Raw genomic sequence first — 25,368 nt, 5'->3', positions numbered from 1 at the left:
TACCTGTAAATGTCTGATGTCCTTTTTGAGTCATATACATATATTTTTATGCAAGTTGTTGGTGCACTCTGACTTTTAGACACACAAGGGTTTCTAAATGATACATTTTGGAAAGGTTCCTAATTGGTCGTTTCATACTTATTTTCTGTGATTTAGAAACATTTTTGATGGTCATTTTAATAACGTATTGCCAAATTCTTCATGTGCTCCGGTGTCTGTGACACTGAGCAGGAAACCCAACATAAAGACATTGTCTTATGACACACTTTTCCCTAGCAAGGTGGACAGAACATTTTCAAAGGCAATCCTTGCATCGATTGATTTAATAACATGGTCTATGATGGCTGTGATGTTAGGGTTGTTCTGATGTAATGTACTTGCGATTGTATCTTGCTATATATTTTTCATCTTTTACTTTAAGGTCTCAGGGCACCACTGAAAAGGAGAACCTGGTCTCCCCTGATTAAATAAAAGTAAATGCATATCATTGGTCCTTGACCATATAGTCTTCTAGATTTTTTAACAATCTATACCCGTTCTTTGGTACTCAGTAAACGTATCCATAACTGAAGGCAATGGTACATGCATGTCTCGTTCACCTTCATTTGCCAAGTTGTGATATAGATCATTTGGGTTTCAACATTGAAACTGGAATGTTGTATTAGAGCAATTACATTCTTATAATTTTCAACTTAAACCATTTCTGGACCTGAAAACAAATAGCCTTCATGGCCCAGTAACTTATCCATAGAGTACAGTGATACTGCACCTAATGTTGAAATGTAGGGGTTTGGTAAGAGGAAAACATGACCTTTTAGTTCACTGTAACTGTATAACTTTACTGTGTAGAATAAGGTCCTCTGGGACTTACAGTAGACTGTATTTTTATGTAAAACAACTCACCACCACCCAGGTTTATACGTATGGAGCTCTGTCACCACAGGCCTCCACACGGACACACACTAATTTAACCTAGCCTAAAGGGAGTCTTAGCATTTAGCTTGTAACCCAATCAGAAAACAGGGATTATTCTTATCAGTTTCCTCTATTCAGTGGGATATTGTTAGGGGACTTGTATTTCCAACCCCTCTGGACTTAGACGTCTCACCTATTTGGAGGCTCAACAATACAGTCAAGGACATTCTTTGCACAAACAATAATGGATTCCAGTTCAGTGTCCTTTTTTTTCCTTCTAAGGTTGTTCATTTTGTGGACTAATCAAAGAAACAGCAGTTAATGCCAAATGATTAGTAAAAACATACAGTAGCAGTCAAAAGTTTGGACACACCTACTCATTGTCACGCTCGTCGGAAAGGATGGACCAAGGCGCAGCGTGAGTTGAGTTCCACATCTTTTATTACTGTGAAACTTAAACAAACTACTACAACCGTGACCACCATAGTACACTAACACAAACAATATTCCACAATGCAGGTGTGAACAGGGACTCCTTAAGTATGATCCCCAATTAGAGACAACGATAATCAGCTGTCTCTAATTGGGAACCATACTCAAACCCAAACATAGAAATATAATTGACTAGAACACCCCTTAGATATGCCCTGACCTACAACACCATATAGAACCAAGGGCTCTCTATGGTCAGGGCGTCACACTCATTCAAGGGTTTTTCTTAATTTTTTACTATTTTCTAAATTTTAGAATAATAGTGAAGACATCAAAACTATGAAATAACACTTATGGAATCATGTAGTAACCAAAAAAGTGTGGCTACTTTGAAGAATCAAAAATATAAAATAGATGTTGATTTGTTTAACACTTTTTTGGTTACTACATGATTCCATAAGTGTTATTTCATAGTTTTAATGTCTTCACTATTATTCTCCAATGTAGAAAATAGTAAAAATAAAGAAAAACCCTTGAATGATTAGGATTGTCCAAACTTTTGACTGGTACTGTATACTCAAAATCACGTTTTATCACCAGATAATATCAAATACTTTTTTGGAATATGTCTTGACAAAATTATGTATATTTCCAACCCAATTATGAATAGCAGCAACCTCTATAATTTTGTTTAGTTTACTCCCTGTTTTATCCCATCAATGTTTAATAATATTCCGGTTATAATTGGATAATAATATCAGTACCTTTTCACTGATCTCTTGTGGTGGGATGATTCTTGTCTCAAAAATAATGTTAAGGTCATAGTAGACCCTGCACCATTGTTTGGAGTTGAAGAGGGTTACGCAAACAAACAAAAAGGATCCCCACAAATTTAACAAACTCCCTACCAGCAGAACAAGGAATTGACCTACTTTCCCCAGAGTTGAGCTCTATGATAAAACAGCGTCTCTGCGACTCATACAAATGCAAGGGATGAAGGTTAATGCACTGACAAATAACGGGACGTCCAGACCCTCCAAATCAGTCTCAAGGCGGTGTCAAATACATTTGCAAACTTCTATGTTATGCATTTCAATGTCAACCTTTTTCACTGTACTCTGTTTCTTGCAGGTTGCCACTGCTAAGACTGGTGTGTCTTTGTGCAGTGCTGGGATACTGCTCTGTGGGTGAGTCTGTCCACAATCTGGTTGCATGTCATCTTGACTGTAGTCATCTCTCTCTTTATCAATGACATTTTGTTTCGGTGTAGTATAGTATATGAGTTCTAAATAAAGTCATTGCACAAATACGTTTATCTCTATTCTTAACAAGTGCTTCTTTCTCCTCCTTCTCCCTTTCTCTCTAGTTGCCAATCTGAGTGACTGTGAAGCGGTGGGAAGTAAATGCCACACCCATGCCGAGTGCCTCAAGGCTAAAGGCAATAGCTTTGTATGTGTGTGTCGGTTTGGCTACCATGGAGACGGACTACTGTGTGTGGACATTGACGAGTGTGTTACCGGCCTCCACGGCTGCCACCCAAAGGCCCGTTGCTTCAACACACTGGGCAGCTACAGCTGTGTGTGTCTGGATGGCTACTTCGGCGACGGAGTCCAATGTGAGGATGTCAACGAATGCCAGACGAAGAACGGCGGCTGCCACGCCGGTGCCCTCTGTACGAATAGAGAAGGAGGGCGAGACTGCAAGTGCAAGGGAGGCTTCAATGGCAATGGGTTTCAGTGCACGGACATTGACGAATGCATAAACGGTGGCATCTGCCATTGGAATGCCACCTGTATTAACAACCCTGGCTCCTATGTGTGCACCTGTAACTCAGGCTATAAGGGCAATGGGAACTACCTGTGTCTGGATTTAGATGAATGTTCAGAGACTCCCGGTGTATGCTCGGCCTCTTTTGGCTACAAAGGCTGTAAGAACCTGCCGGGATCGTACCAATGCACCTGTAGTGTTGGTTACCAGAGCAATGGGCAAACCTGTGAGGACATTGATGAGTGTGCTGGTAACATCTGTAGTTTCTATGCTGACTGTGTCAACACGCTGGGCTCGTACCGCTGCGCCTGCTTCGATGGATTCATTGGGAATGGGCTGGCATGTAGGGACATCAATGAGTGTAATGGGGAGAATACATGTGACCCCAACGCTGCCTGTGTCAATGTGCTGGGCAGCTATGACTGCTCCTGCCGCACCGGATATCTAGGGGATGGAAGGAAGTGCACCGACATCGACGAGTGCGCTACCCTTAATATCTGCCCTGCTCCGGCCGCGTGCGTCAACACCAGGGGGTCATTCTACTGCGACTGCGGCACGGGCTACACCTTTAACGACTCCAAGTGTATGGACCTGGATGAGTGTAGCATCGGGCGCTGTAGCCCCTTCTCCACCTGTGCCAACTTCCCGGGCTCCTTCACCTGTGAGTGCAGGGCAGGGTACAGGGGCAACGGCATCACCTGCGAGGACTTGGACGAGTGCTCCTTGGCACAGCAGTGCCACTCCAATGCCCTCTGCACCAACCTTGCGGGCACGTTCAACTGCCAATGCCAGGTAGGCTACTCCGGGGATGGGGCGATCCAGTGTGCGGACGTGAACGAGTGTCTGGTGGAAAACGGAGGCTGCCAGAACAAAGCCACCTGCGTCAATAGTAAAGGTTCCTTCTCCTGTCTGTGTCCGCCTGGGTTCAACCTGGTCAACCGCACCACATGCCAGGATATAGACGAGTGCCAGGCCATGGACAAGCCATGCCACCTCAATGAACGCTGCTCAAACACTGAGGGGGCGTATGAGTGCCCCTGCCGGGTGGGCTTTGCCCGCCCCACAGCGACCAAGGCCTGTACGGATATCGACGAGTGCAAAGTCAACAACCCCTGCCACGTCAACGCCACATGTTTGAACACAGTGGGCTCCCATACCTGTACCTGTAAGCACGGATTCATAGGCAACGGCTCCAGGTGTGAGGATGTGAACGAGTGTGCTGAAGAAGGCACATGCCACTCACGGGCACTGTGTGCCAACATACCCGGGGATTTCTCCTGCTCCTGCCAGCAGGGCTTCTTTGGGGATGGCTTCCGGTGCCAGGATGTGGATGAGTGTGCCCTTTCCAACGCCGCCACCTGTCCCCCCATCTCAAAGTGTGTCAACTCCCCCGGAGCCTACGTCTGCTCCTGTAGGAATGGCACAGTGGCCTATAATGACACCTGTGTGGCCCCCAGTCCCCGGTGTGCCCCTGCCTGCCACCGTCATGGGCTCTGCCACCGCTCGCCCGCTGGCTTCCAGTGTGTGTGTGACCTAGGCTTTGAGGGGGATGGACTCGCCTGTTCGGATATAGATGAGTGTCAGAAGAATGTGTGCCCTCAGAATGAGACAAAGTGTGTGAATATCCCAGGCTCTTTTTCCTGTCTCTGCAAAGTGGGCTACAGACAGAACGGGACAAACTGCGTTGGTAAGAGGATTTGATTTAGTCACAAATACTACCAGAACCACTCAATATTTCTCAATAAACACTTGTTTGCAAAATCCTATGTGTTTTCTTCAAAATCTGGTGTTACAAATGATTTAGAATATGTTGTACTATAAAATTGTAAGATGTTAATCAGGTAATATTCTCTCTCTCTCTCTCTCTCTGTCCCTCCCTCCCTCCCTCCCTCCCTCCCTCCCTCCCTCCCTCCCTCCCCTCAGATGTGGATGAGTGTGTGTCTGGAGACAAGGAGTGCAGTGAGTTTGCCCAGTGTGTGAACACAGTAGGGAGTCACCTCTGTTTCTGTCTCAGTGGCTTCACTGGCAATGGGAAGAACTGTTCTGGTAAGCACAACATTTCTCTTAGAATTTCTATCATCAGTTTACATCACATAACTCTGTTAAGACCGTACCTGCTCTACTTTTGTGTGGATTCTCTTGTGAGCTTTCCTTTAGCAACTTGTGGGGCTGTTTTCCTGACACTGTCCCATTTTGGATGAATTATAGACATTGATGAGTGCCAAAACCAAAATGGAGGATGCCACCCCATTGCCAGCTGCTCAAACACTGCCGGATCACACAACTGTATCTGCCCGTCTGGCACCGAGGGCACTGGCATTGAGTGTCAGGATGTTGACGAGTGTGCCGACAACTCCACCAATCCCCACAACTGCAGCCGCCTGGGCCAATGCAACAACACGGACGGCTCCTACCTCTGTCTGTGCCAGGAGGGGTACCAGGGGGACGGGTTCGCCTGTGAGGACGTGGACGAGTGTCTCTCACCCTCCACCTGTGGGAGGAACTTGACATGCCACAACACCCCCGGGGGGTACAACTGCACCTGCATTCTGGGACTAGCCTACGAAGCAGGCACGTGTGTGAGCGTGGAGAACTGCCTGAACGCCAGCCGGGCGTGCCACCCTCACGCAGCGTGCCACCCCACCAAGGGCTCCTTCTACTGCCACTGCCAGGGTGGTTTCCATGGCAACGGGGTGGCCTGCTGGGATGTGGATGAGTGTAGCCAATCGGGGCGGGAGTACTGCCCGGAGTTCTCCTACTGCTTCAACACAGAAGGCTCCTATACGTGTGACTGTTGGGATGGTTACCAGGACAATGGGACACACTGCATGGATGTGGATGAGTGTGAGGCGGGGAACTACACCTGTCCTGACAACAGCACCTGTACCAACACAGAGGGCAGCTACCGCTGCCGCTGTGATCTGGGCTTCCTGGCTAGTAACAACTCTCAGTGTCTGGATCTTGATGAGTGTGTCTTGGGGCTGGCGCGTTGCCCGGATAGCTCAGATTGCCAGAACACACCCGGCTCCTTTGTCTGTAACTGCTGGGACGGTTACCAGGGCAATGGCACAGGCTGCCAGGATATCGACGAATGCCTGGACAACTCCACCTGTCTTGAGAACAGCACCTGCGTCAACACCTATGGCAGCTTCCTGTGTCCCTGTAACGTAGGATTCCTCAGTATAAATGATCGGTGTGAGGATATCGAGGACTGTTCGGACCCCGACCTCGGGCCGCTTTGTATCAACGGAACATGCATGAACACCATTGGTTCATTCTTCTGCTTATGCTACGTGGGCTTCTGGAGCAACGATACTGAATGTGTGGATGTGGATGAGTGTTCTGAGGTGTATTCCAACTCCTCTACCTCGGTCTCTGTCTGCCAGCCCTCCTCCACCTGTATAAACCTCCCTGGCTCCTATCAGTGTCCCTGTAATAGTGGCTTCCTCCTGAACGGCACAGATTGCCAGGATGTAGACGAGTGTAGCGACCCGGAGGGCGCCCCCTGCCCTGATCACTCCGTGTGCAAAAACACTATTGGCTCCCTCCTTTGTCCCTGTCTGGACGGGTATGAGCCAGGGGCACAAGGCAATGACACGGTGTGCGGGGATATTGACGAGTGCCTCTTTAATACCACATGTCGCGTTGACCAGGTGTGCACTAACTTGCCCGGGACGTACCACTGTGACTGTCCCGGGGGGTACCATGAGGATGTGGGAGCGTGTGTGGATATGGATGAATGTGGGAATAGTAAGGGTGCCGAGGTGTGTCACCCCTCGGCGCGCTGTTGGAACACTCCAGGCTCCTACACATGCCTCTGCTCCCAGGGCCACGCGGGCAACGGCACCTGGTGCGAGGACGTGGATGAGTGCTCCGTCCTGACGGCACCCTGTCACAAACGCGCCCTCTGCTACAACACGCCCGGGTCATTCCTGTGTGTGTGCCACCCAGGACTCCTGGGCATCGGGGCCCTGTGTGTGGACCTGGACGAGTGCCAACAGAACAATGGAGGATGCCACTCTGCTGCCACCTGTTCTAACTCTGCGGGGGGGTTCCAATGCCACTGTGCCAGTGGCTGGGATACCAGGGGGGAGAGAGGGGGGCATGGGGACAGAGGGTGTGTTGACCAGGACGAGTGTGTGTCGCCCTCGGCATGCCCCGCCCACACGTCCTGTAGAAACTACCCAGGGTCCTTCAACTGCTCCTGTGCCTCTAACAACACTGTTTGTATTGAGCTGGCTAAGGGTGGGCTACTCCTTCATGAAGCTACACTGCAAGTTAACTTTGCTCTGTGTTCTGTGGTTAGGGAATGAATGTCTCTGCATGTACACTACCGTTCAAAAGTTTGGGGTCACTTAGAAATGTCTTTTTTTTTTTTAAGAAAATGACATTTTTCGTCCATTAAAATAAAATAAAATTGATCAGAAATACAGTGTAACATTGTCAATGTTGTAAATGACTACTGTAGCTGGAACAGCTGATTTTTTATGGAATATCTACATAGGCGTACATAGGCCCATTATCAGCAACCATCACTCCAAATGTATCATTTTAAAAGGCTAATTGATCATTAGAAAACCCTTTTGCAATTATGTTAGCACAGCAGAAAACTGTTGTCCTGATTAAAGAAGCAATACAACTGAGCAAGAGGACAAGCACATTAGAGTGTCTAGTTTGAGAAACAGACGCCACACAAGTCCTCAACTGGCAGCTTCACTAAATAGTACTCGCAAAACACCAGTCTCAACGTCAACAGTGAAGAGGCAACTCCGGGATGCTGGCCTTCTAGGCAGAGTTGCAAAGAAAATCTCAGACTGGCCAATAAAAATAAAATATTAAGATGGGCAAAAGAACACAGACACTGGACAGAGGAACTCTGCCTAGAAGGCCAGTATACCGGAGTCGGCTCTTCACTGTATTTCTGATCAATTTGATGTTATTTTAAAACAAGAACATTTCTAAGTGACCTCAAACTTTTGAACGGTAGTGTATGCTGAACACATACTACATGTGTCGAGTGTACACTTGAAGTAGTTGAAGTGCTAAATAGTGTAAAGAGCTTGTTTACTTCTTCAAATATTCTTGCAGCATATATAGTCATTGGCATTTTGCTGCATATTTTCTATGTGTGAAAAGTGTATCAAAATGTCACAATTACAATGATGTAATTCACAGAGAGTGATTTGTACCCGTTTGGTGATGAGGTGGGAGATATAGGAGTGTGGTTGGACACAAAAGATGGGAACTCTCCTTACATCACACCACCTATGGGTTTCCCCTTCATAGGCAAGTTGTACGATCGGGTCTATGTAAGTATCCACATCTTTACTCACAACTCTGAGACTGGCAACCCTGAACTGAAGACAGCAAGATAAATGATTAGTACTATTTTTTTTATTCTACAGTGTTTTATTCGATGCAGATGCAAGAAGATGTACATCAGTGTATTTTTTTCTCTGAAATGGCCTTTGCTGTGAAACTCAATCTGCGATATTAAAACTGATCTACCCCCCACCCCCACCCCCCACCCCCCACCCCCCACACACCAAAAAAACAACAACAAACAAAACACTATATGTGCAAAACTACAACACATACATTCACCAAAATAAAATAATCACCTTTGACGGAACTAAGGATAAGCAATACTCAAAGAAGCCAAAGGATTGGTTCTACAGTACCGTATAAAGCCAGACTGGGAAAGACGTATTCTACCACAATTTTGAAATGTATTAATATGACAACAAAGATGTGCACCATTACAGTGACAATCTGCTTGGCCAAGTCAGTACCAATATTTTGATCGATAATGCTTTCTCATTGGTCAAATTATCTTTCCAAATGTTATAGTAAAGGACAAATCAGAATAGTTTTGACTAGAATGCATGTTTCATAAGACATACTGTAGGTTTGGCAATGAATATATATATTTATATATATATATATATATACACACATATATACACACATATATATATATATATATATATATATATATATATATATAAAATAAATAAATCATTCTCTCTCTGGTTTAGTTCTCAGATAATGGACTCATTCAGTTCCAGTCTATCAGTCAGAACGAGCAGTTCCTGCTTCCTGTCCCTTTCCCTACGGGTTTCCGTGGCAACGAGGGCCTGGCAATGCTGGCCGTGTTCTGGGACGATGCTGACCTCACCCTCGGGGAGGGGAAGCTGTTCTATCAGGTGAGATTTCAAGGGTTAGGGGTGAGTTTGGGTCAGAGTGGAGTCAAAGTGGGGATGACAGTCATTGGACTAATCTCATCTAATCTGAATGATGTCTCTCTCTCCTAGGAATACCACAAGCTGAATATGTCAGATAGATATTCCCAAATTGTCTTCAGCCGTACAGCGGACGATGTGACGCGGTTTGAGGAACGGAACGACAAACCTGCGTTCACCCCAGCCTGGATTTTAAAGATCACTTGGGATCATGTGATGGCTGTCTCCTATCAGAAAATCAACTACTCTGAGGTATTGGTTCAATGTCCATGTCCCAATCAGGTCCATCTCCAATAGAGGCATTTCCTGTCGGTGTCTATTGGCGCTAAACATAATTGTACGTCTAGCAGGAAAGTGGGTTATTGGATGCTACAGGGTGTGGTAGTGTATGCCCGGATGTCTGTCCTAGATTAGCATCCATTGTTGCTCAAGTGTTAGCTGGGGAATGTAACCTACCTGATTCATCTGTCCTCACATATCACTTCTCTCCCCGTCTTTTTGTTCCTGTGATGCCACCTTGTGGCCTGTTCCAGGCTAACACCTTCCAGTGCATCCTGACTACGGACGGGGAGCGCTCCTTTGCCCTCTTACGCTTTGGGGAGATGTACTGGGGTCCTGGCCAGAGGATCCACCATGACGCCCTCACAGGCTACACCGACGGTGGAGCCCACTTTTTCAACGAGACCACGGATCCAACAAATCTGTTTGGCCCAGGGGGGCGGTATAGACCTCAGGAGGTGAAGGGGAACACAGGTCAGCTGGGTCAGCTGGTGTATGACCTGACAGGGCCCACAGAGCGCGAACAGGACCCAAAGATGAGGTGCCAGGTGTGGGCCCTAAAGGAGCCCGAGCCGAAGGAGTGGGCCAAGGGGGTGTCCTCGTGCCCCTGTACCCGCGCCCAAGCACTGGAGGACTTGGCCTTCGGGCCTGAGACCCTGCCCCCCAACCAGCAGGATCGGGTACGGGTGACGGAGCTACGGGGGCTGCGCTGGGGGGGCAGTGGGGGTCACGTATTCCAGTCCATCCTGTCCAATCAGCACGGCTCAGGGAAGAGATGTGTGTATGACCCACAAGGTCCCCTGTTGGCTGGATACAGTGAGCGCTACTTCTCTGGAGCCACTGCACAGAAACACATAGGTACCGTCTCAGTTACGTCATATAGTGAAAGCTCAACCTGCCATTCGGGATGCTGTTCAAATCAATAACGGCATTCATCGAAGTGATCACCAGTTGCATGTCTTTTAAAGCAGCAAACTCATCCCTATGGCCTGTTGTCGTCTTATTTCTCCCCCTCCATCTCTAGATGAGGATCTCCTTCCGTTCCAGTGGTGTTGTATCCAGTCTCCTCTGTGCCACCTCTATCTGGCCAAGAGACCCCTGGACCGTTGCCAAGGTTACGGCTGGGTGAGCCCCGACTGCTGCATAACCGCGGCCAAGGCAACACAGGGCATTGGTGAGAGCTTACCTATACTCAGCGGAATGGGGGTCATTTACTTTCAACTCCTGTCAACTCATTGAATGAATTATTATTGACTTGTGTCACAGACATATCGGACCGTATATATCGGACCGTATACCACGGGTATGACAAAACAGTTATTTTTACTGCTCTAATGACGTTGGTAACCAGTTTACAATAGCAATAAGGCACCTTGGGGGTTTGTGATATATGGCCAATATACCACGGCTAAGGGCTGTGTCCACGTTGCGTATGCATAAGAATATGCATAAGAACAGCCCTTAGCCGTGGTATATTGGCCATATACCACACCTCCTCGGGCCGTGTTGCTTAATAATACATCATTTTGTCACTGTTTGTCAATGATATATAGCCCACATGTTTGGTCACATTATGCGATAGTAGACAGATCCTTCACTGTGTGTCTGTCTGCTTGGACCCATTAGTGTAAATGAGTGTAAATGTCCTGTGTAAAGTCTCGGTTAGTGAATTGTTTCCTTCTGTCTTGTCCGCAGGCATGGTGTACGGCAGCCTTCATTTCATCACCTTCGATGGGACTGAGTACTCCTTCAAGGCCCTCGGCGAGTTTGTCATTGTGCGCCTCTCCTCCTACACGGGCTCCAATATCTTCACGCTGCAGGGTGAGACGTGCGAGCTGAAGACGGACAGACAGGCTAGACGGGTCCCCACGGTGGTGAGGATGGCTGCTTTTCACCAGGGCATCGGCAAGGTCAGTGTGTTGTGGGTGTGTGTGTGTGTGTGTCTGTCTTATGGGTTGTATTATGGGCTGTAGATCTCACGTGCTTGATTGTCCTTGCCTCTGTGTGAATGTGTGTGTGTTCAGGTTGAGTGGCGGTGTGCAGAGTCAGGAGAGGGACTGGAGGTCCTGGTGGATAATGTGAAGGTCCCAGTCTTTGTCGGTAAGAAATCTAAGCGGTGCACAGGCCTACACTTGGCCTACCATAGCAAACATGTCACAGAAACAGGACAATTACTATGAAACCTTTCACTACTATTCTACCAGACTAGACAAGGCAATTTAGGAATATAGTAAATCTCTATACAACTTTACAAACGACCTGGAACATCATTCTCCAACCCTTGTTACATACAATATTACAGTAGCGTCTTCTTCTTCTATGCTATCATGGATGGCGGTTCCGCAAACAAACGCTGAAGGTGCATGCCGCCACTTACTGGGCCGGAGTGTGTGGTCAATCAGAGTTTACAACATTAAGCTCCACGTTTCTAAATCCTCCTACCTAACACAGTACCAACGCAGTCCAATCTCAACGACCCTGCACTTCAAGCTTTCCCTCTCTTCCACATACTTACGACAATATGACAACGCGGGCTCCACCGTTTCCTCGACCGTACACTCCAGACACAAACCATTCACATGCTGGCCAACCGGATGTAATGACGAGTTCAGTGTACAAAGTCCTAGGCGCAATCGAGCAAACACCACCTCTTCCTTCCTAATCTGACCTTTGAATCTTGGTCCACCAACCTTTCTATCGAGGGCACATAAATTACACTCGGCCCTTGGGCTCAGAGTCCCATCTCTTCTGCCACACGTCCATCAAAATGGTTCTGATCTTACCTCTAACCAGTGGAAGATTAATATTAATTATATGGCTATCTGGTCTGCAATTTCATTCCCTTCCACACCCGAGTGGGCTGGGACCCAGCATATTGCAGTAGCAATAGAACGCTGTCCTCATATCCCTTTAAGATGACATAACAGTGCCCTCTGCTGTCCTTGCAGGTGTGGTGCACATGGGCAAGGAGGGTTTTGCTGTGCGCTGTACTTCGGCCAGTAGCTGTGCGGCAGTGTACGCCGGGGGGCTCCACGTGGTGGTGTGGAGGGTGGGTGGAGGTGGTGGTGCACAGCAGTTGGCCGCCCTGGTGGAGGTCCCCCAGACCTTCTACAACCGCACAGTGGGCCTCCTGGGCTTCTGGAGCTCCAACCGCACCGATGACTTCCTGCAGTCTGACGGGAAGCTGATGATCTCCCCCAAGAGCAACCCTCCCCCGGAGGAGAGCCTGCGCCAATTTGGCCTGTCCTGTGAGTGAGGCTTAAGTCAATATTTCACATTGAAGGAGTTGGCGGCACATTGAATGTCAATACTAACATACCACTTAGAATCCATGTCCAATACATTGCTTCATTCTAGGTAGCGTGCTAGTGTGGTCCCTCTACCCTAATTCAAATATAGTGTATCACGCAGATTAAGTACCCCTAACTCCACTCATGTGTAAGTAGCCATTCGCAGACATTGCTAGGTGTTTAAAGGAGCGGTCTTTCACCCTTTCATCCTTGGTCTGAAAAGTGGGTACGAATTCACACAGAGCCCCTCGGTTACATATAAGGTCATGTCTGTACAGTCACTTTGTCTAATGTGGTGAGATATCTTGAGGGTTCTGACGGATGTCTTGTAATGTGTTCCATAGGGGCTGTGCCTGTTCCAGAGAGCCTGCTCTTCTCCATCCCACCCACTGGTCGGTTTACTCCAGCCTCGACAGAGGAGCTGATGTCAGTGAGTCCAGCTGTACAAGACAGACTGAGGAGGACATGTCAGGGCAGTTTGCAGTGTGTTCATGACATCCTGGCTTCTAACGACACTGGACTGGGTTTGCAGAGTCTGGAGTCCCAGGAGCTGTACCACAAGCTGGCTACGGTGTTTGGTGAGTCAACTGTTATGTCAGCCAGAGGATCAAGAATTTGTATCTTTATTGGCACTTCCTCTTCGAGTCACATGCTCTGGGTCAAAGTTGCCCTCTGGACAAAGATCTAGGATCAGTTTACCCTCCCCAATTACAGAGTCTAATCTTAAAATATTAGCCTAGTTGGGCTAGTTTAGGGGGGTAAACACAAAACTAACCTTATATCAGTGTCTATCAGTGGTGTAAAGTACGTAAATAAAACTACTTGCGTATATTTATTTTACTATTTATATTTTTGGCTACTTTTACTTCACTACATTCCGAAAGGAAATAATGTACTTTTTACTCCATACGTTTTCCCTGACATCCAAAAGTACTCGTTATATTTTGAATGCTTAGAAGGACGGGAAAAAGGTCCAATTCACGTACTTAACAAGAGAACATGGTCATCCCTACTACCTCATCTGGTGGACTCACTGAACACAAATGCTTTGTTTGAAAATGATGTCTGAGTGTTGGAGCCCCTGGCTTTCCGTAAATACATAAAAACTAGAGAATGGTGCCGTCTGGTTTGCTTAATATAAGGAATTTGAAATGATTTCTACTTTTACTTTTACTTTTGATACTTAAGTATATTTAAAACCAAATACGTTTTTACTTTTACTCAAGTAGTATTTTACTGGGTGACTTTCACTTTTACTTGAGTCATTTTCTATTACGATATCGTTACTTTTACTACAGTATGACAACTGGGTACTTTTTCCACCACTGGCCTAGTATGTGCAACTTCATCCTACTCCGCAGCATTCTGCCAATCGCTCCGTAAGAATTTATTGAATGCAGTGTAGTGTTGATTGAGGTCAATTGACATGCTTCTCTATAGGTCAGGGGTGTTCAACTCTTAGCCTACGAGGTCCAGAGCCTGCTGGTTTTCTATCCTACTGATACTTAATTGCACCCACCTAGTGTCCCGGGTCTAAATCAGTCCGTTATTAAAGGGGAACAATGAAAAAAAGCAAAGGAACTGGCTTCGAGTTCCAGAGTTGAGTTTGACATGCTTCAATTTCTCTCCTATGTAGGGAACATGCCTCCCATCGTGACTGAGCCCACGGTGATCCGTTGTAAGGTCAAATCCACCGTTCGCGTGCAGATCAGCACTCAAGACTCCAACCTAGACTCTATAAGCTTCTCACTGCTCTTCCCCAGACCACCACAAGCATCTGTTGGGAAAAGTGAGCTAGAAGCACACACACACACACACACACACACACACACACACACACAAACGTACACACACACGTACACTCACATACACACGCACACATGCAACCCCCCCCCCCCCCCCTTGGCAAAGTTTCCTATAATTCCTTAATGTGTCTTTTCCCTATAGGTGATGGCATATTGACCTGGACACCACTCAACATCCAGCCAGTCTACCTGACCATCAGAGTTGATGACCAGCTGTTGAGCTCTCAGTTCACCCCCATCCTGCAGGTGTGCAACTGCCTCAACGGTGGCACCTGCCAATATAACAGCATAGTGGACAACCATCTGCAGGGGAGATTTCTGGTAAACAAACATGCAGACTGACAGATAAAACAGTAAGGGGAGTATTTCTATATGGGCTTGGGTGTTTTCTCCCAGAGCGCAATATGAACTAGTCCTGTGTGTTTTGAGTGTGAGATGATGTTCCCATGCCGATCAACCCACGCACCCTTCCTTTGTGCCTTGTCCTCCCAGGTGGTAGGGTGTCTGTGCCCTAAGGGTTTCAGTGGGAAATTCTGTGGGAATACCACCGACGTGTGTAAAGGGAAGCCTTGCTTCCCGGGAGTGCAGTGCCAGTCCCAGTCTCAATCCCAGGGAGAGCCAGACCAGTTCACCTGTGGAGAGTGCCCCTCACCCACCATCTACGGGGACAAGCAGGGATACAAGTGCTTTGAGAATGGTTGGTATACGTTGGATAACAAGGGGTGTGTTCATTAGGCACTAAACGGGAGAGAAAACAGGTTGGGGCTACCTGCTCGCTTTGTGTTGCCTGCCCTTATGAGCACGACTCAGCTAGCAACTTCTTTTACCTGTATTCAGGAAATTATTCATTACTACTAGTCAGGAGTTTTTCCTCATCCAGATAAACCCCTGGCCCTATTCATTACCATTGAGCTGTTCTCATTCATGTTTCTCCTTCTTTTCCTCTCAGACCTCTGCCTCCCTCCCTTCCCCTTTCCCTGTCACACGATGGCCGACTGCCTCAGCTCAGGGTACAACTACACCTGCAGGTGCAAGCCTGGCTTTACTGGGGACGGACACAACTGCACAGGTACTGACCCTTGACCCCTGACCTCTGACATAAACATACTGTGTTGTAGCAAAGTCAGGGGGTAGTCCTGACCGGGGCTTGAACCCTGGACTTTATGAAAGTCAAGCCAACACCATAGCTTTCACGACAAGAGATCCAAACCTCTCAATGACGTTGTAGGTGTTGAGTTAAGGTCACTACAGTATACATACATTCTGAAAACAATGTAAAATACACTACATGGCCAAAAGTATATGGACACCTGCTCGTCGAACATCTCATTCCAAAATCATGGGCATTAACATGTTGGAACATTCCTGCGGGGACTTGGTTCCATTCAGCCACAAGGGCATTAGTGAGGTCTGGCACTCCTGTTGTGCGATTATGCCTGGCTCGCAGTCGGCGTTCCAATTCATCCCAAAGGTATTCGATGGGGTTGAGATCAAGGGGCTGTGCAGGCCAGTCAAGGCCAGGCATCCGTCAGGCCAGGCATCCGTCAAACCCAGATTCATCCATCAGCCTGCCAGATGGTGAAGCGTGATTCATCACTCCAGAGAACGCATTTCTACTGCTCCAGAGTCCAGTGGCGGCGAGCTTTACACCACTTCTTCAGCACTCGCCGGTCCCGTTCTGTGAGCTTGTGTGGCCTACCACTTCGTGGCTGAGCCATTGTTGCTCCTAGATGTTTTCACTTCACAACAACAGCACTTACAGTTAACCAGATCAGGTCTAGCAGGGCAGAAATTTGACGAACTGACTTTTTGGAAAGGTGGCATCCTATGACGGTGCCACGTTGAAAGTCACTGAGCTCTTCAGTACGGGCCATTCTACTACCAGTGTTTGTGTATGGAGATTGCATGGCTGTGTGCTCGATTTTATACACCTGACAGCAACGGGTGTGGCTGAAATAGCCCAAATCCACAAATTTGAAAGGGCGTCCACACTTTTGGCCATGTAGTGTATCTCTGAGCCATATTGCAGTTGTTTTCTGAAGAGATTACAGTACATAATGGTAATATTCCTCCTGACTCAGACATAAATGAGTGCCTGGACCCATCGGCCTGTCGTAACGCTAAGTTTGAGTGTGTGAACACGCCAGGGTCCGTCCGATGCTCCTGTCGCTACCAGAGCACTGAGGAAACCGATGGCTGTGGTACGTACACACAACGGCCCAGTTACTGTTCCAGTATAGTACTGCATGAAACAGTATCTTCTGCAGGGCATTATTATCTCTGTATAATGATGATACCGTTTCATTTGTTCCTTTGCAGGGGACTCTGCCAATCCACCAGGTAAGCCTTCTATTTTTCAAAAGAAATCCCCCAATACTGCACAGCAAGACATGACTACTGTGTCACCATGGTGATCGTGACCACATTGTGGTTGTGTGAGGTCATCTTCGGGTCTAGGCCCCATCTTATTGATGTTGTTGATGTTGTTGACAGGGTTCAATGTCTTCAACGTGTCCTTGGGCTGGAGGAACCAGGGGTCTGGAGGAGAGGGGCTGAGGCAGGTGAGAGAGAGAGGGTGTGTGTGGGCTCCAAATGAAGAATTGCTACATTTGTGTGTGTGGAACACATAAAAAGAGCTATAGGGCCATACGGTTTTTCCAGACCACATGACCTGACCAGGGATACCAGTCCAGAAATGGAAAGGGGAAAACTCTGGCTCCTATGATTGTGTGTGTAAATTTAGATCATGGCTGAGTGGTGTGAAATAATGATGTGGCGATATGTGTATTTATACCAATGATGACAAACTTCTCCGTCCTACAGCTGGAGGAGATTCTGTCAATGGGCTTCCAGAACAAGTTCTACAGCGCTGTGACGAAACGGCCGATGCAGGGCTCAGGTCTGGATGAGTACAGGATCAACGTGTCCAGTGACACACCCCACTGGTACATCAGAGACTACCTGACCCGCGTCAGTGCTTACTACAGCATCAAAACCGCTGACGTTGGAGGTAAAAGGAAGGCGTTTCTCTGTTAAACTCTATTCTATAGTCACGAGGAGTTGTCAGACTGAGAAATGATTGATTGCAATAGTAGAAGGAAAGCGTTATTATCCCTGACAGGTGGCAGTGCAGGCGGCCGTCACACTATGTAATGTAAAACAATGCTCTCGGGGGGGGGGGACAATAATGGTGATTATGATTAATGCTGTTGTCAAAGATGCAGTCCTAAGTCGGTGTTTGCCAGCAAGAATTGAGATGGTTTTTGTATTACAAATTGTTTGTCTCTTTTATCCTCTCGCCTCTGTTATCCTCTCGTCTCTCTCTCACAGACTTGGATGAGTGTAAATCAAATGAGGCTGTGTGTAGGCAACCTGCTCTTTGTGCCAACACTTACGGAGGGTACAGGTGTGTGTGTAACGGGACCACCGATGTCGACTACACCCAATCCTGCATTCTAGGTGAGGCTGTGGGAAAAAATGGGTTGTTGACCATTTACCATTTTATGCAAATATCCAGGGTGTGATGCTTTTCCTGGTCATTTCACGTGGTCATTTCACGTGGTCATTTCATACTATGGTTATGGAAAAGAGTTTCCACTAAGCATGCATTCTCTGAACCCAGAACCAAATGCACTGGCCAGCTACTAAATGTTGTTAACTTGGGAACTGACCAAGATTTTTTGGGGGGCCCTAAGTATGACACAATAATGTGTTAATGGCCTATTAAACATAACGTTCCACTGTTGGCCCACTATTTAGACATGGGTGGTTTGAACAGGACGGGGATAGCCGTGGCCCAGATGGCGGAGGATAAGAAGCCCCTGATCCTGGGCCTGGTTTTAGGCATCGGGATCCCTGTCCTCCTCCTACTGTCTGCCCTCGCCTGCTTCTGCTGTTCCCGCAAGAAGACCTTTACAGGAGAGTGAGTAGCCTGAATATCCTCACAGACGGTAACATGGTGTACACAACATTCACACAGACCTAATGGTATATAGTACCTTCCCGAAAGATACTGAAACCACAATATATATATATATTTCCAGTAACAGATGCATAGTTTACCCTCAGTTCAGTTCACAATGTTTACTGTTATTGCAGCAGAACTACAAGGCAGAACATAATCACAAAAACACAAGATTGGGTGGAAACACGACACCAAGTTTGTAACGAGTGCGCTGAGAGTCTGGACGCAAGTACAGGGAGTGAGTGTTTTAATAAATAAACAAAACAATGACCACGAACCACAAACAACACACCGATATGAAAACACAGTCATTGACACCTGAGGAAAGAACCAAGGGGAGTGACAGATACAGGGAAGATAATCAAGGAGGTGATGGAGTCCAGGTGAGTGTCATGAGGCGCTGGTGCGCTTAACGATGGTGACAGGTGTGCGGGGTAATCAGCAGCCTGATGACCTAGAGGCCGGAGAGGGAGTATTCGTAACAAACTTCATGAACCAACAACCTCAATATACTAGCTAGACACTAACTGCACTGGTAATCGCATCAAATGAAATCCACAGTAGTTCTCGGAAGCCGAACAAAACCTTAACACTGTGTTGGTCTACCTGACCTCTGCAGGATAATAGAGGTACATCTGGTGTCCATATGTCCATCAGCCCTGTTTGTGTATTATCTCCATGACTGCAGGGCTACAGTCTGCAGATGTACAGCATCTGGAGCAGGTGGCAGTAGTCTAGAGACACGTAATCCTGCAGAGTCCTGGCCCTGCTTTATACTGTAAGCCACAGTGTAATGTATGAGTCATTCTATTTGAGTTCACTTTTTGACCGCACCCCTTTTTGAACTTTCCATACATGGTAAAAGTGGTCAGAAAGGGACTTTTTGAACCTAAATACCAAGATATTCCGGAGGTAGAGGTGCTCAAAGTTGACCCATTTTGCATATCCCACGATACCATGAGACAAGTCGACATCACTGGATAAAAGTGTACGGTTGAGCTTGATATAATTTAAAAGCTTGCCAAACAGGATTGTCTAACTATTTTATACATCTTATATATTTTTTCCGCATATGTTGTAGCATAGACCCTAATGTACATAATCTGTGGTGTTTGTGTTGTGCCCGCCATGCTCTTGAATACGGGGTGGGTGTCATTTCAATCATAGAAATAGAATGTATAGAATGAACCTATCCCTTCAGACCACTGCAATTTAGCTGATACACCATTGAAATGTTGGTAACACTTCACTTGACATCCAGCGCCATAACACATTATGACCCTGTCATAACCATGTCATAATACACTATATATACAAAGGTATGTAGACTCCCCTTCAAATGAGTGTATTTGTTTTTTTTCAGCCACACCCATTGCTGACAGGTGTATAAAATCTGCCATACAGCCATGCAATCTCCATAGACAAACATTTGTAGTAGAATGGCCTTAGCGAAGAGCTCAGTGACTTGCAACGTGGCACTGTCATAAGATGCCACCTTTCCGACAAGTCAGTTCTTCACATTTCTGCCCTGCTAGAGCTGCCCAGGTCAACTGTAAGTGCTGTTATTGTAAAGTGGAAACATCTAGGAGCAACAGCGTCTCAGCCGCAAAGTGGTAGGCCGCACAAGCTCACAGAACAGGGCCGCCGCCTGCTGAAGCGAGTAGTTCCAGCAGAATGCTATCTGCCCCAATGCATAGTGCCAAGTGTAAAGTTTGGTGGAGGAGGAATAATAGTCTGGGGCTGTTTTTCATAGTTCGGGCTAGGCCCCTTAGTTCCAGTGAAGGAAAATCTTAACGCTACAGCATACAATGATATTCTAGACGATTCTGTGCATCCAACTTTGATATGTTCGAAGAACAGGTGTCCACATACACTACATGACCAAAAGTATGTCATAACAGCTGACATAACTTGTCATAACCATCCATGGCTATATTATAAACAGGTTATGACACCTACATAAGAGTTTAAAAACCCACACAAACTACCACACAAGGCAAACCATTCCAAAACACCATAGCCTATATGTCAATAGTATGTTTGTTACATACAACAACAACAAGAATTTACCATATTAAATTATCATTGTTATTGCACACACATCAGACATGCACCTACCCCAATGCTCTGTTGCTGATTACTGGGATAAATGCAGGAGCAAATTTCAGGAGCTGGACAATGCACCCTCTTTTTGATTGATGACGATTATAAGGGCATGCACGTACGTAGGCCTATCTGGCTTATATGATTATGATGGTCATAATGCTTCTTGACAGTGTTATAAAGTGACGTAGGCCTATCTGACTTATATGATTATGATGGTCATAATGCTTCTTGACAGTGTTATGAAGTGACGTAGGCCTATCTGGCTTATATGATTATGATGGTCATAATGCTTCTTGGCAGTGTTATAAAGTGACGTAGGCCTATCTGGCTTATATGATTATGATGGTCATAATGCTTCTTGACAGTGTTATAAAGTGACGTAGGCCTATCTGGCTTATATGATTATGATGGTCATAATGCTTCTTGACAGTGTTATAAAGTGACGTAGGCCTATCTGGCTTATATGATTATGATGGTCATAATGCTTCTTGACAGTGTTATGAAGTGACGTTGGCCTATCTGGCTTATATGATTATGATGGTCATAATGGTTCATGACAGTGTCATAGATTGCATTTTCTTAGTCCAAGTAAAGTGACACAGGATGGTCATAATGCTCCATGACAGTGTCATAAAGTGTCTTTTCTACAAATTGTTTAAAATTAGGATGGAAAAAAACATGACTGTAAAGAATTGATAACAACAACAAAATATTTAGGGGGGGGGGGGGTGTCATTGGGGATGTTGTAGAATCGCACGGGACACACATAGTGCTCTTCATCTGATAGAGATTATGCAACATATTTGGATTATGGCTGTGTTACTGTATTCATGTCTAATGGCATAATGGCCTTTTTTTTTTAAGTCAGTACTGAGTGTGCCAGATGTAAGTGTTACTGTTGGACAACTCTCATTCCTTTGTGTTGTTTCTGTGCAGAATTCCTCAGTTGTTACCCGAATATGTTCAGGAGCAGTACAACCCTCCGCCCTTCAACTACTCGGACCCGGCTCTACACTACAACGTCCACGTCAGCCCGCGCGTCATCGACGACCTTACACCCAGGAAGCATCGCAGTACAAACTTCACACACGCTTGACAGCGCTATTATGATTGTACATGTCAAAAATAAAACAAAGTAAATATATTATTTGTACTGTGATAACCAATTGCTTAAAGCTGAGGGACTTTCAAAGTCCAATGTATTTCAGAAAAGAAGAAGTGGACACAGAGAGAAGCTACGCATATCTCGTGCTGTGATTCTGACAAGCACTCCTAGCAAGTACATCGAAGTAAAGGCTGGACGGCTCTGGGCGAGGGAACTTAATAAACCCGTAGACATACAAACATGGAGCCATTCATGTGCCTTAAGTATTTCCCATGTGACACCTAATGCTTTCTGTTCATAGTTATTATATGCATGTGTTAAGCACATTTGTATTAATATTACAGCGTGAGCATTGCCACATATTTGTACATGCAACGGATTAACACAGAAGATTGTAGTCATTTGATTTATCTGACATGTTGTGGGGTCCTCTTCTTAAACTTCAGTCCATCAGCTGTTTTACTTTAGAGCATAATGTCTACCGCTTTGTGTTGGACTTCGCACTGTGGTGGAGGGTACTGTGGGGTTCTGAGTCTTGATGGTACGGAGAACGAACGAAAAGCACTTGAATCCAATTCAAGGTTTCCTTAACGACCGGTCGGTAAGAGTAGTATACACCGAGCATACAAACTTTGTCATACATGGGTCTCAAACACCCTTATATAAGTTATGAACGGGCTGTCACCATTATCCTGAGTGGAGAGCTCAAAAACAAAACATCATATCGATCTACAAGACCAGAGAGAGTCAGCGGCTACAGAGAAGTCGCAGTCAGTCGATGGCTGGGATGGCGAGGCATCGGTGAGACGCCTTGTTGACCACATCCTCCCTCTACTCAAGCCATGTGGTTCAATCTTGACTGTCACTCCATCTTTTGGTAGCTTGAAATCTTAAAAAAAAAAAACGTTAAACTCTGGCTGAAAATAGTAATCCAGACCCGAATCTATATAGCTGTTTTATTTGATTCTTGTTTGTTCAGTTTTTTCAAGCGCTTTGAGACTCATTCTGTAATGAAAAGCGCTATAGAAGTAAAATAAATTACTATTGTCATGTACATTGAAGAGATTGAAGAGAGAGGAGTCTCCTTTGCCTTAAACCTATGGAATACATGCAATATTAATAATGATACATCTCAATGTTCTAAAAGAAACTAAATGCATGATCCCTTGGAGACGATGTTTTAATCGCTGAAGTCATGAACCAGACAATGGCATGCCCTCGATTCAATTAGAAAACAAAGGGGGTTGCATGTTTACAAGGGGATCCATGTTTCACTATTGCCACCCATGTTACAGAGAGGCACAGATGGTGAAACATTAACACTACATGGCAAAAAGTATGTGGACACCTGCTCGTCAAACATCTCATTCCAAAATCATGGGCATTAATATGGAGTTAAGTAATGAATATGGTCCCCCTTTGCTGCTTTAACAGATTCCACTCTTCTAGGAAGGCTTTCCAATAGATGTTGGAACATTGCTGTAGGGACTTGCTTCCATTGGGCCACAAGAGCATTAGTGAGGTCGGGCACTGATGTTTGGCAGCCAGTGTTCCAATTCATTCCAAATGTGTCCGATAGAGTTGAGGTCAGGGCTCTGTGCAGGCCTGTCAAGTTCTTCCACACCGATCTTGACAAACCATTTCTGTATGGACCTCGCTCTGTGCACAGGGGCATTTTGGGGCTCAGAGGCCTAAGGCGCAGCGGCCTAAGGCACTGCATCTCAGTGCTAGAGGCATCACTACAGACCCTGGTTCGATTCCAGGCTGTATCACGACTAGCCGTGATTGGGAGTGCCATAGGGCGGAAATACAGCGTCGTCCAGGTTAGGGTTTGGCCAGAGTAAGCTGTCATTGTAAATAAGAATTATGCTGAAACAGGAAAGGACCTTTCCAAAACCGTTGCCACAAAGTTGTAAGCACAAAATCATCTAGAATGTCATTGTATGCACATGGGGATCTTAGGCTTGTGTGCGCGGCTGCTGGGCCATGGCAAACCATTTCAAGAAGCTCCCGACGAACAGTTAATGTGCTGAAGTTGCTTCCAGAGACAGTTTGGAATTCAGTAGTGAGTGTTGCAACCAAGGACAGGGCATTGTTCCGTGCTTCAGCACTTGGCGGTCCCGTTCGGTGAGTTTTTGTGGCCTACCACTAAGCGGCTGAAACGTTGCTCCTGGACGTTTCCACAACAATAACAGTACTTACAGTTGACCGGGACAGCTCTAGCAGGACATACATTTGACGAACTGACTTGTTGGATGGTGCTACGTTGAAAGTTACTGAGCTTATTAGTAAGGCCATTCTACTGCCAATGTTTGTGTATGGAGATTGCATGGCTGTGTGCTCAATTTTATACATGTGGCTGAAATAGCTGAATCCACTAATTTGAAGGGGTGTCCACATACTTTTGTACATAGTGTTTTTGCTTGGCTATATATTACCATCAATATTTTACAGTACCACCATACTTTGACCATTCCCATCCTGTGGAGGTGTTATACCTTTTCCAATCATTAGGTGTCAGCAGCGAGTCACCCAGACAGGGGCAGCAGAGAGGCTGATCAATCATATTGCTTGTGGGAGGTTGAGTTGAGCTAAGTAGCACAGTAGCACAGCAGTCACCTGCTCAGACTGCAGCCCTGGCTCCTTAGAAAGTGGCTGCAGCATGCCGTGTGGTGCCCCCTGCAAGATGAGATCATCTGAGTGCGGTGCACAGCGCAGCTCTGCAGTTCCCAGCACCGCAGAGAGGCAGTAACACTAGGGTCAAGGGCAGGGCACTGCCACCGCAATACCCAACCCACTTCCTGAATGTGGATCCCCCTCCACCCCGCCCACCACACCTCTGCAGTGCCACAGTTCCTCTTGATTTCATCCTTTGGAGGAAGCGAACACAGATAAGGTCAAAGTCCTCTTCAGAATATGCATAGGAAAAGTGCCATAAAGAGTCATTGAGAGATGACATGGCAAAGCAACACAGCTGACACCTGTGCATGAAGAAACATCAGGTCGAATGAAGAAATACCAGAATAACTCACCTTTGTAATAAAAGGAATTAAGCATTGAAGATGAAAATATGACAAGCACTTAGCCTACTTCTATCCTGCATAGTTTAGTCTGGAGCTAAACTGAAGGCTGCAGCGTTTGAACAGGGATCCTACTCTGACTGCAGCAGACACCTGGAGGTACGCCAGAAGGAGGAGAGAGAGAGCTGAGCGCTAAGATCAACAGCAGGGATTCGGTTTGACAGTTTCTAAGTGGTGGTGTCCTTCTGAGCACCTCAGATTAATAAAAAAAAGCCAGCCGATGACTTGAGCTACAAAGATACTCACAGATGGACAGAATTAGAAGGATTAATTTGGATTCAACACTGTTCATATCCATTTCATCAGAACATGATTGAAATAGCTTGGGAACACCAGCAATGCTAAATCCTCTTATCAGATTTGAGGGCATCATATTTGGATCA

At 46.2% G+C, this 25,368-nt stretch overlaps 1 protein-coding gene across 1 annotated transcript; it reads left to right on the top strand.

Annotated features, from left to right (window-relative positions):
• Positions 1-4,039: 4,039 nt before the first annotated feature.
• Positions 4,040-22,109, top strand: LOC139407570 (mucin-4). The gene is made up of 22 exons (XM_071151431.1): positions 4,040-4,801; positions 5,038-5,160; positions 8,290-8,423; positions 9,153-9,320; positions 9,429-9,608; positions 9,890-10,493; positions 10,660-10,809; positions 11,331-11,545; positions 11,660-11,735; positions 12,584-12,883; positions 13,270-13,503; positions 14,562-14,714; positions 14,873-15,051; positions 15,223-15,427; positions 15,680-15,799; positions 16,812-16,931; positions 17,050-17,070; positions 17,224-17,291; positions 17,554-17,740; positions 18,061-18,189; positions 18,490-18,652; positions 21,737-22,109. The coding sequence occupies exons 1-22, from the start codon at positions 4,090-4,092 to the stop codon at positions 21,894-21,896; spliced, it is 4,401 nt and encodes a 1,466-aa protein (XP_071007532.1). The 5' UTR covers positions 4,040-4,089; the 3' UTR covers positions 21,897-22,109.
• The last annotated feature ends 3,259 nt before the right edge of the window (positions 22,110-25,368 follow it).

Source organism: Oncorhynchus clarkii, chromosome 1, assembly GCF_045791955.1.
Source record: "Oncorhynchus clarkii lewisi isolate Uvic-CL-2024 chromosome 1, UVic_Ocla_1.0, whole genome shotgun sequence".
Lineage (NCBI taxonomy): Eukaryota > Metazoa > Chordata > Actinopteri > Salmoniformes > Salmonidae > Oncorhynchus > Oncorhynchus clarkii.
Note: the sequence above shows the minus strand (reverse complement) of the source record. Positions and strands in the feature narration are given on the sequence as shown.